Genomic DNA, 12424 nt, shown 5'->3' on the forward strand with positions numbered 1-12424 from the left:
AAGCCAGCTGAGTAGGACTCCAGTGGCGACCCAAAGAAGCTCCAGAGAAGCAAAACCTGTGAGCCAACAGCCCTGTGACTTCTAATACCCAACCTCTGACCCGCTCCACCTGCAGAAGCAAAGGCCTGCGTGAGAATTGCTGGACTCAAGCCCCGGCTCGTGTTCCTCAGTCTCCAGCTGCAGTCCAGGGAAATCGTGAAAGGAGCTGAGGTCACTGAACACCCTAGCTCTGTTCCACATTGTGCATTTCCCTACTGGAGATGAAAACATCTCCTTGAAGCATTTCCTTACGGGGTTAGGCAGAGGATGTGTGAACACACTGAGAGAGTCATTCAGGGAGGGCGGCTGTGGTCCTGCTCTCCAACTGTGGGAGACACAGTGGAGGGGGTGCAGGCACCCAGGGGGACATGCAGTGAGGCAGGGGATTGGGCCTTCTCAGACCTTCTAGTCTGGGGCTTTGAAGATTCTGTGAGTTGATAGCCAGTTCTGAAGAGTCATCCCATTTCTTGACTGTAAAAGTAACATGTGTATTTTAAATGGCTTGGAGAGTACAGAAAACTAGAAGAAAACAAAACCACCCGTAACTCCCATCCACCACCCAAAAGCCACCACCTAACATTTTAAGTGTGTTTCCTTTCATTCTTTTGTCTAAGACATTTTGGGGACATTTAGTCTCCTTTCTATTTACAAGGTCCTGTTCTTCTCACTTAACACAGTACTTTAAGCATTTCCTCCTGTCCCTAAGAATTCACATGCATCAATCCAATAACTGCATAATATTCTATCAGAGGGGTGTATCATCATTTACACAACCAGTTCCCTAATGTGGAACATTTAGATTGCTCTATCTCTTATTTTTCACTTTAAACCACATTGCAATACACTTTCCTGAGCATGGATTTTTCTTTGCAGATGATTTCTCTAGGATCAATTATTAGAAGTAGATTGTTTGATTCTCAGGGTGGTACATTTCCCAAATTGTGCACGAGAGCATTGAAGATGCCTGTTTTTGAGAATCCTACTTTGACTGAGCCATGCCAACAAAATCGACAATAATAATTAATATTCAAATAACCTGACCTGTGCCGAATGCTATACTGGGCACTTACCACATACTAACTCCCAACAAGCCTGCACAGTAGTGCTGCCACATTTTACTTGTGAGGAAACTGAGATTGGAAAGGCCACCTTGCCCCCCAAGGTGGTCTAGGCATGAGTGTGGAACCTGAACCTGTCCACTCCATGCCTGGCAAGCGTGCTGACCTCACAGGGTTACAGGCCAGGTACTCAGCCCTGAGCCCGGTAGGTGGGGCTCCGGGGTCACTGTCTGCTTTCCTGTGCACCCTCACTCCTTGGGGAGGTATCTGGATGGAGGAGGGGCTGGAAAGAGTTATGTTCAGGGCCTCCTGTGCTACATCCGCCCCTCGTGGACCTCAGGGCTGGGTAGCCAAGCAGACATGGACAGGATACACAGCCCCATCCTGGCTCCTCATAATATCTGCAAACATCTACCTCCTTTACCATTTAGATGCCCCAGACAACCTTCTTCTGGAGAAGCATTGCCCCACTGCATCATTGGAGCCAGCTATTCTTAAGTCAACCAGCAGTGGTTGTTTTTCTTTCTGATTAGTCTCACTGCGGTCACACGTGGAGATCTGGGGGGTGGGGGGTGGGGGTGGGGAACTAGCTGAGAACACTTGCTTAATTTCCAGAGAACGAGGCTGAGGAGGCGCAGTCTCATGAGCCATTGATTAGAAGTGTGGGTGCATCTACCAGACAGTTACAAGGGCCCCCCATCCCCACACCCAGCACCTCATGGGAACAGTCAGAGTGTATTAGTCCATTTGTGTTGCTACAACAGAAATACCTGAGACTGGGTAATTTATAAAGAACAGAGATTTATTTGGCTTATGATTCTAGGACAGCTGCATCTGGCGTGGGCCTCAGGCTGCTTCTACTCATGGTGGAAAGCACCAGGCAGCGGCGGGTACAAGATGATCACACGGCAAGAGGAAGCAAGAGGAGGTGCCAGGATCTTTTAAGCAACGAGCTCTGGTGGGAACTAACCAAGCGAGAACTCACTCACTACCCCCCCCTCCCTCAGGGAGAGCATTAATCCATTCATGAAGGATCCGCCCCCATGACTCAAACAGCTCCCAACACTGCCACGTTGGGGATCAGGTTCCACATGAGTTTTGGCAGGGACAATACATCCAAAGTCTATCACAGAGGTGACAGATTCTCAGGGTTTTTGACTGTCTCAGGTCTCCAACTACATCACCGGCCACTGGAAGAAAGGACGCTAAGCTCAAAGGTGTGGCCAAGGTGTTTGTGACTCTGACTTATTATCTGCATGGATAAGAGGGTACCAGTCCCCCTGATTCTGTTTATGGAAGCCTAATATCACCCTCTTACAAAGGGGCAGGGGGTGACAGTTAGCACTGGAGCTGTGCCGTGTGGTCTACAGACCACCTTCACAGTTGTGAGCTCAGGGGTTCTGTACCAGCAGCCTCAGCAGCACCTGGAACATGTTAGAAATGCTCATTCTCAGGCCCACCCCAGGCCTACTGACTGCTCAGAATCTTGGTGGTGGGGGCAGTGCTCTGTGGTGTAACAAGTCCCCCAGCAATTGTGATGCAGGCTCAGGTCTGAGGACTGGTGCCTCAGCACCTCAGCCTCACAATAGCCCTGTTAGGCAGGGGTTTTACTGCCTCTGTCTTCTAGACAAGAAAAGAAGGCTCTTAGAAATGAGGCGACTTGCCTGAGAAAGCTTGCCCTGCATCACAGGTGTGACCCTACCTCGAGATGGGAAGGTAGGATAAGGTGCCATTCAAGAAGGAGCCTGAGACTCCTAAGGTGTTTAATTCCTTCCCTTCTCAGGGTCTTGCATTTTGTACTCAGTAGATGGTGAATACTTTAATCTCCTCCCTTACTATCCATAATCCAGCAAATTCTAAGCAAGTGCTGCCAGGCGCTCAGCCTCCTGTTAGCCCCTGAAAGAGAAACATGAGGCGTGTTCTTTTCCTCAAGAACCTACAGGTACGAACACTCGTCTGAGTCACGCACGCTGTGAATGTCCACCCGGAGGGTTGGGCAGCCTTTACCCTACAATCAGAGGTCAGAGGTCAGAGAGGTGACTGGTCCACAGTTCCCCAGATGGGAGGTCCATGTTTCCCCAGAATGCGTGTTCTCCCCATTACTCCAGCTGTAGAGAGATCAGGCAAAAAGACCCAAAATCAGTAACAAGGAAAACAGCCCCATGAGGTCTTAGTCTCTGTGGAGGGGCCGTGAAGGGAGTATAAGGAGAGTTCAGAGAGAGCACAGGAGTGAGTGTCTGGGGAGGGCAGAAGTCCCCCTTGGAGCCTTTGACACCCTTGGTGGGGGATCTCGGTGATAGACGAGTCAGGGGCGCAGGGCTCTCCTGAGCCTGGGTCCTGAGCAGGTCAGAGCAGCTATGCTGTCTGTCTGATGAGCAGATGGCACGTGCTGCTTCTCCGCCCCCAGCTTAGTTCTCTCCTAGTAACTGACCATTCTCCTTTCCCTGTGAACATCAGTCAGCCTGATAAAGAACAGGTGGAAATTAGAAATTAAGAAGCTGNGGTGAATACTTTAATCTCCTCCCTTACTATCCATAATCCAGCAAATTCTAAGCAAGTGCTGTCAGGCGCTCAGCCTCCTGTTAGCCCCTGAAAGAGAAACATGAGGCGTGTTCTTTTCCTCAAGAACCCACAGGTACGAACACTCGTCTGAGTCACGCACGCTGTGAATGTCCACCCGGAGGGTTGGGCAGCCTTTACCCTACAATCAGAGGTCGCCCAGGCCTACTGACTGCTCAGAATGTTGGTGATGGGGGCATGCTCTGTGGTGTAACAAGTCCCCCAGCAATTGTGATCAGGCTCAGGTGTGAGGACTGGTGCCTCGCACCTCAGCCCCACAATAGCCCTGTCAGGCAGGGGTTTTACGGCCTCTGTCTTCTAGACAAGGAAAGAAGGTGCTCAGAAATGAGGCGACTTGCCTGAGAAAGTTTGCCCTACATCACAGGTGTGACCCTACCTCGAGATGGGAAGGTGGGATAAGGTGCCATTCAAGAAGGAGACTGAGACTCTAGGGTGTTTAATGCCTTCCCTTCTCAGGGCCTTGCATTTTGTACTCAGTAGATGGTGAATACTTTAATCTGCTTCCTTATTATCCATAATCCAGCAAATTCTAAGCGAGTGCTGCCAGGTGCTCAGCCTCCCGTTAGCCCTGAAAGAGAAACATGAGGCGTGTTCTTTTCCTCGAGGACCCACAGGTACGAACATTCGTCGGAGTCACACACGCCATGAACATCCACCCGGAGGGTTGGGCAGCCTTTACCCTATGATCAGAGGTTGGAGGTCGGAGAGGTGTCTGGTCCACAGTTCCCCAGATGGGAGGCCCGTGTTCCCCCAAAACACATGTTCTCCCCATTATTCCGCCTGTAGCGAGATCAGGCAAAAATCCCGAAAATCAGTAACAAGGGAAATGGCCCTGTGAGGTCTTAGTCTCTGTGGAGGGGCCCTGAGGGAGTATCAGCAGAGTTCAGAGAGAGCACAGGAGTGAGTGTCTGGGGCAGGCAGAAGTCCCCCTCGGAGCGTGCGACGCCCTTGGGAGGGGGTCTCGGGGATGGATGAGTCAGGGGCACGGGGTTCTCGTGAGCCTGGGTGCTAACAAGGTCAGAGCAGCGATGCTGTCTGTAGTCTGACCAGGTGGCATGTAGTGCTTCTCCGCCCCCAGCTGAGTTCTCTCCTGGTGACCGACAGGTCTCCATTCCCTGTGAACATCAGTCAGCCTGATAAAGAACAGGTGGAAATTAGAAATTAAGAAGCTGGGCCCCTCTCCCAGTGGTGTGCTGAAGCCACAGCGACTGTTTCAATGGTCGATTTTCTTCTCCTTCTAGGAAGAGCAATCTATAAGCTCCCTTTGGTGGTCTGGCCATTGTCTTCAGTCTGAGCTTCTTAGGTTGCCTGCTGATACTGGACACGCCAGCCCCCTGCCCCCGCCCAAACAGCCAGCTGTTCATCAAGCCCCAGGCAGCTTCTCAGCCGTACAGCTTCATCCCCGAGAGCCAGACACAGAAGCCTGACCAGAATCTTCTCCTCCCCCCTTAGGTTGCCTGCTGATACTGGACACGCCAGCCCCCTGCCCCCGCCCAAACAGCCAGCTGTCCATCAAGCCCCAGGCAGCTTCTCAGCCGTACAGCTTCATCCCCGAGAGCCAGACACAGAAGCCTGACCAGAATCTTCTCCTCCCCATCTTCAGTCTCTTTTGAATTTGATTTTCCTAGAAACCCTCCTGCAGGGTGTGTCTGTGGAGGGTGGGGAGTGGGGGAACAGTAGTTCTCTTCACTCTAAGCCATGACTAAAGGGAAGGTATTTGCTGTCTCCCTTAATGAACCACAAACCCCACACAATCCAGAGTTGACAAGGTCTCCCCACCCCCCAGCAGAATCCCCATGTGGACAGCCGTATTTCATCTTGCTCAGCCAACCCTTTTATCCCAAGACTCATCTTCCCTTTAGGGTTTATTGCTGTTTTCAGCTGCTGTCACCATCCTAGACTTAGAAGGGGGTGGCTCCATTTCTTTATGCTCTGGCCCAAGAACAGAGACAAAGCATTCTTCCTTTCACTTAAACCCTGTTGCTCGACTGAAGCAGATTTGTGGTGGTGTTGAACTAAGGCTCTGTGTGTCTGAAAGAGAGACACATAGAGAAAACCTTGAAACCAGATACTTTGATTGTAAGTTATGACAAGCTTGCTGTCTTCCCAGTCACCCTCCTGCAAATGCCTAGATATGAAACATTCCTGGGCAACACTCGGAGGTATACACAAGGAAGAGAGGCCCTTTCTTGACTCTGCCTTCTGAGCAGGCTTTAATGCTTCCACCACAATGCAGGGTTTTGATGTGGTTGGTGTAGTGCAGCCTGCAAGGCTTCAGTACCAACATCTGTGCCATATTTTTATACAGTAGCAACAGGCAAGACAGGAGAAGGGTCAGGAGGAGGAACACATGGCTGGATCATTTTACAGGGGCCAGAGCAGTAGGACTACATTGCACAGCACTTTGGCAGCCCTGGGATCGGGGAGATTGTTTACAAGGGCAATCAATTTAACCTTGAGACTGGCAAGTTCATTCTGACTGGGATGGTCAAGTTCACTTTGTCCTCACCTGTCCAATACCACCTTACCTGTGAATTTCATCCACAAGCCCAGGTGAGTGGACACATGCTTTCTGCACAGATGGAAAGGACAGTCATGCTGGAGAGTGTGGGCTGGTGATGCCTCCGTAGCATACATCTGGCAGCTGCCTGGAGCCCAGCCTCTGACACACGGTGAGCAGGCATTACGGCCACTGGGTCCCAAGTGAGGGAGGCCCTCTGCCCCACCCAGAAGGCTCGCTGGCTCTCCACCACCTGCAGACCTTCCCTCCTCGTCCCTCTTTGACCACCATGCCCACTTTCCTCTGCTGACATTGCTCACCCACCATCTCAGCAGGCCAGATGTGGGACCACCTCCTCCAGAAAGCCTTTCCTGAGGACATGGAAGAACCATGGGCTTCATCAGAGAACAACCTTTTCTGAACTTACCTTCAGATGCATTTGTCTCCACCAGTTACACTTCTGACAGCAGGGCCTGGCCTTAACTACAGAGCATATTGCTAGAACATAGTAGGTGCTAGAAAGGTGTGCTGAAGGAAGGAATGCAGGAGCACCAACATGAGATGAGCGCTCACTGTCCTGGGGCTGCGTCTGGTGGCTGAGCCCCTCCACAACATTCCCGGCACCTCTTTACCACTTATAGTCATACTTTGTATAGAGAGTGTCAGCATCTAACTTCACCTAAGTCCTAGGGACAGATGCCAACTTCCCCTCTTCCCTTTAAGCCTTGGGCTGGGTAAATGCTAACGGCTCAGCTGACACTGGCTGACTTCCAGGAAAAATGGATGGATGGGTAATAAACCATTCATTTATTTCTCTGGGGCACTTATATTCTGAGACCTAGAGCCTGAATGCTACATCCTTTCACAGAGCAATAATTGCAAATCATCAAGGAAAAGTAAATGTATTTGACCTTTCCCACCAGAAAGAAAAGTCAGTTAATGAACTTCAATCGTCAACTGATTTCTGCTTCTCTTGCACAAGGATGTGGAGGAACCTGGAGCAGGAAGAAAAAATCCCAGCACAGGACAAGGAGACCTTTCCATGGCCACAGAGGCCATGGCTTCTTCCCCAGCAGCTGTCCTGCTCCTGAACCCCAAATTAGACTCACCAAAAGCCAACGTTGCCTCAGAGCACTTGGCAAAGTGACTTCTCCAACCAGGTCTGTAGGTTCCTTGAAACTGAATACTCAATAACTGGCACCACCTTGACACACCATCAAGCAATAGATACCGCTACTGTGTTGATGTCACCAACACAGTTTGTCATTGCAGGAATTTGCTCTCCAAGGGCCCCTGTGATAAACCTGGGTTTCCTGTCATGATTTTAAGGCTAAAATAGTCTCCCCTCTCCCAGAACACCCAGGCCTCCTGTGTGAAGCTATCCTCACTCTCAACTCTAAAGGAACTCACTCCCTGAGTCCTCGCCTGGTGCCTGAATTCTTCCTCCTTTGCTGGGCCAGATGGAAATGGAAGTCAGGAAGTGGACAGCTCCCTCAGGGACCCCTAAGACAGAGGAAAAACCAGGAGAGATGGGCCGGAGGTATAGAGATGCAGCCTTGAAGGAAGAAAGAGCTTCCCAGCACAGCATCATCTGAAAACGCAAGACAAGGGAGGCTCTTGGTAGCAACAGAGGAGCATCACTTCCATCGCCAGAGCCAGTACCTGACCACTGCTCTCCATCCACATCTGAGAAACACCACTGGCCCCAAGGACCCAGCTGTAGCTGAGGTCTTGTACCCCACTAGCTGCCCTCAAGCTGTCAACTGAAGCAGAGTGTCACTGGCATTGTGGGGCAGCACGTGTATGCCCTGCTGCCTCCCAGGGACTGCTGTCCTTGACCAGAGAATGAGCAGCTGACTTCACTGAGGAGATGTGGAATCAGCACCCACTTGGCTGCTGCCAGTGGCAGATTCCATGAGAGAAAATCCTTGCCCAGATCCACAAAGTTGTGGATAGTGAAGGGTGCAGTTTAGTTGGTTCTTGGCTCCCCAGATAATGCTAGGCTTTCAAACATAAAACAATTGCCACTCAGTGCCAGGCACCCAGACAATGCTGTGAGCAAGACAGATGCAGTGTCTAGACTTGTGGAGCTTCCTGTCTGGTGGAGACCTTGTGACCTTGAGGAAAGCTGTGAAAGGAAAACGGCACCCTGGGTCTTCATAAAAATGGATCCTCTCATGCCTATCCAATCACAGGGCTAGGTAGTTATCCATTTCTGATCCTAGACCCAACCCTGGCCATAAATAACACCTTACTCTACCATAAACCCTTCCCCAAGGCTGCCCATAGATCATCCCCATCCTAGTTCCTGAGCTCAAAATAATCCTAATCCCAATCTTATACTTATCCCTCAGCTCCGGCAAGGAATGGACTTTCATGCCAGACTCCTTAATCTGATCGCAGACCAACCCATCAGCTCCCTGGGTAGGATATGAGCTCACTCCAGCCCGCCTTCTTCAAATGCCCAATATCACTGCTGCTGGCTGAATAGGAACAGCTCAAGGGAGTTCAGCCGTCGAGGGTGCTCACTCCACCTTCACCAGAGGCAAGAGCTACAGGCCTGGCTTCAGGAGCCTTGCTGTCACGATGGCAAGCAGACACTTGGGGAGAAATCTGAGAAGTAGGTTGTGGTGAACACTGACGTGGATACTGAGCTTTCTGCCTGGAAAGCCTAATCTCTGTGCAGCAAACTCCTATTTATCCCTCAAGGGCCAATCTGAAAAGCCCTCTCTTACACCAGCCATTCTCAGCCCTGAGAGAATCCCCTGGAGGCCTTGTTATCACACCCATTCTTGGGTCACAGCCTTGGTGTTTCTGTATCAGGTCTGGGCTAGGCCCAGGAATTTGTGTTCCTAACAGGCTTTGCAGGAAGCTGCTGGTCCAGGGACCTCTCTCACCTTCCCAGGTAGGCCTGCACTTCTTCCTCTGTGCCCATTCTGGCCTACAGGGCAGTTGTGTCGGGCTGAAGATGGTCACATCCCTGGAGACCATCGCACTGTGCAACGTGTGCAAATTCAGCTGCACACAACACTTGGAGGGTGGGACCTGGAAAGAGCAATGTTAACTGAGGGGCTCTCCTGCCTACCATGCCCCTCAGTAGGTAGAGGGAGCCCTTGCTGGGAGGCCCAGTTGGTGATACCCGGAGGTCTCAGACCCCACCTTCCTCACAGCCTGGCTGGCCTGCCAGAAGGGCATCTAGCATCCCAGTACAGAGATCTGGATACGGGGTCCCTAGAGACAAGCCACGAAATGCACCCAAAATGGTCCAAGCCGATTACCTCATCTGGAAGCCAGCTCTGCACTGGGTAGCACCCCGCAAGGCTAATCACACTGACTGATTGCCTCCTGACTCTCATGGCAGCTGTATGACCCCCAGAAAACAATAGCACTTTTATGGAATTCAGCTTCAAAATCTGTCTAGTGGGGACAATAATAACTCTCCCCAGATGGGACTGTTGCAGGGACTGAGTGAGTTAAAACATGTGAAATGCTGAGAACAGTACCTGGCACAGGGTAAGCAATTGCTACTTGTTTTTAAAAGAGACAATCACAGTCCCTTCTAATCCTGGATGCACTGGACAAACTAACATAAGAAGTGCTAGTCTTCACCTGGAAGATTCCTAAGGGCAGTTCTGGGTATTCAAGCTTCTGTAACTAACCATCACGTCAATTTGAGTAAGGTGCTATTCTTTCTTACCGAGTTGTGAGGTTCTTCGTGATTGGAGAAGGTCTAGAGCTCCACCTCTAAATCCATTCAGTGAGTGTTTATTGACACCTACTATGTGCTAGATACTAAATCACAGCTGCACTTGCTCACGCTGGGTCGCAGAGTCCAGCATCAGCTTGAACACGCTGCTCCTCCTGCTTCAGGCCCTGCTACTGAGAAGCACTCTCAACGCTGCGCCCCCTCCCCGCCCGGACTCCTGGCGTGTGCCCACTCTGTGTCTTTGCTGACTGGGTGCCTTGCTCCAGCCTCTTCTCCACCTCCAGGCTCCGTGCTGGCCCCAGACCCCCGGCCTGGCTCTCCTGCTCCCCTGCTGCCGGCCTCCAGCGTGGAGTCCGTCTCTCCCCACCCCCCTCCACCAGCCCTCCAGACACCAGCAACCGGTTTCTTATCAGAAAGAGGCATCTGGCAGCTACACTGGAGAGAATGACCTCATAGCACTATAATTAAAGTGATTATCTGAGTGGAAATGACTATTATGAAACATCCTTCTCTGTTTTAATATGCGTGGTCATTGTAACAGGAACATGGGACTTCCATGTTAACACTGATATTTCCATGGTATAATAAATCCTTCTCACTCATCTCCCAGAGGAAAGGAGACATTCTGTGGAGCCACTCAAGGTAATGTACAGGTCCCAGCTGTCCTTGAGTTTCTAGCCCTCTGGCCAGATCATTGAGCAGCGGAAAAATACTCAGTAATTTGCATAGCATCACAGGATGGCCCGTCCCACAGGAGGGTCGATACAAAGACCTATGGATGGTTCTCAGGGAGGAATCCCCAGACAAGAGCCCTGGAAGGTGCTTCTAAAAGAAAGACAGAAAGTGCACTCCAGAGGCAAGAGCAGAGGCTGGGTCCCTACCCACCATTGGATAAGCTGTGTGATGTGTGCCTGTCACATCTCTAAGCCTCAGTGTCCTACCCGTGAAATGGGCTAATAACACCAGGCAACTCACAGTACTGCTATGAAGACCACATGATGTAGCTGACGGAAGGCAACCAAACCTACACCTGGTATGAGCGGACACTCCTCAAATGGTCTGTGTTAAACTCAACAGTACACGCCTTCATACACACCACAGACACCTACTGAGCATCTGCCTGGTGTAGGCACCAGCCTCAGCACAGAGACACAGCAAGGAGCTCACATGGTCCTGGAGTGATCTGGGGACATGCACGGTGCTCTCCAGCTCATGCATCAGCAGAGTCTGGACCTGTGCATCTGGCCGGAGGTCTATGTGTGCACCACACCACACCTGTCCACCTGGGCATATTCACAGAGCTGCTCACATGTGAGCAGAAGGTGCAGGTACCAGCCATAGTACAGGGATACGGCAGGGAGCTCACACGATGCTGGGGTGACCTGGTGTTTTGCACCATCACCTGGGCATATTCACAGAGCTGCTCACATGTGAGCAGAAGGTGCAGGTACCAGCCATAGTGCAGGGATACGGCAGGGAGCTCACACGATGCTGGGGTGACCTGGTGTTTTGCACCACGCTCTCATGTCATCGGTGGCCAAGCAGAGCCTGGGTTCAGGTCTGTGTACCTGGCCAGAGGTCTATGCCCCATGCCATTCCTGTTCACCTGGGCCTGTTCACAGAGCAGCTCACATGACAGCAGAGAGTGCAGATTTGGCCGAAGTGCTGCCAGGTTTGGAGAGCCTCCTTCCCTCACCTAAGCCTCTTCTCTTCTGTTCCCAGAGCTCAGCCCATTGATAGCCTTCACCGTGATGGACATCGCCATCATTGCAGGTAAGCTGTCATTGCAGGGACGCTTCAAGCAGCTGGGAAGGTCAGAGGGAATACCAAAGGGACAACTGGCCTGAGGACTCGGGTGGGTGTGGCTATGGCCAGGGCTTTTCCTCCCTCAGAAGAATGTGGAATATGAGTCTAGCCCTGGTAAGAAATATCCAGTATTTGTCCTGATGAAGAGGGTGTAGCCAGAGGGGACAGGGGTGAGTGAGAGGGGCCTGGACCATGTGTCAGGAGGTGTCCTTCTCAGGACTGTTGACCCATAGGGACTCAGGGGTTGGGGACAGAGCCGCTCTCGTGACAGAGGTGGGGGTGGGAGGGTGGGAGGGCAGACCGGGGCTGCCTGGACTTCTCGCCCATCTCACTCATTCCATGCTGTTTACTTGCCCTGAGTCTCACACCCCGTCCCTTCATCCTAAAGGAAATACAATCCTGCCCTTGCCTTGCTTTAAACCCTGTGCAGCTGTGACCCCAAACTGTGTTTCAGGAACAACCAAGTTCAGGTAGTGTTGCTTGCTCTGTGTCCTTCTTTGAGATCCGTGCTTCCCTCTAGTTTATTCATCGCTCGGGGAACTCCCTCAATTAAAAAGCAGTAGCAGCAGCAAGCAGTCAAAGACACCAGTTCAGTTCTCTCCAGCCTGGCATTCTCCACCTCACTGGACCACCGAGCCCTTCTCTTCTTACTGGCCGGCCCCCTCCTCACCTCTCTGCCCTTCCCGAGTCCCAACAGAGGTGAAAGGCCAGCCAATTCCCAGCACATTCCAGCCT

At 51.5% G+C, this 12424-nt stretch overlaps 1 protein-coding gene across 1 annotated transcript in view; it reads left to right on the top strand.

Annotated features, from left to right (window-relative positions):
• LOC103608963 (glycophorin-C-like) overlaps positions 1 to 12424 on the top strand; it is a 43800-nt gene that overhangs the window by 30075 nt on the left and 1301 nt on the right. The window contains exon 2 of the mRNA XM_008593346.1: positions 11606 to 11656. Coding sequence (XP_008591568.1) covers positions 11606 to 11656 — 51 coding nt within the window. The remainder of the gene's footprint in view (positions 1 to 11605; positions 11657 to 12424) is intronic.

The sequence above is a fragment of the Galeopterus variegatus genome, unplaced genomic scaffold (genome assembly GCF_000696425.1).
Source record: "Galeopterus variegatus unplaced genomic scaffold, G_variegatus-3.0.2 Scaffold9021, whole genome shotgun sequence".
Lineage (NCBI taxonomy): Eukaryota > Metazoa > Chordata > Mammalia > Dermoptera > Cynocephalidae > Galeopterus > Galeopterus variegatus.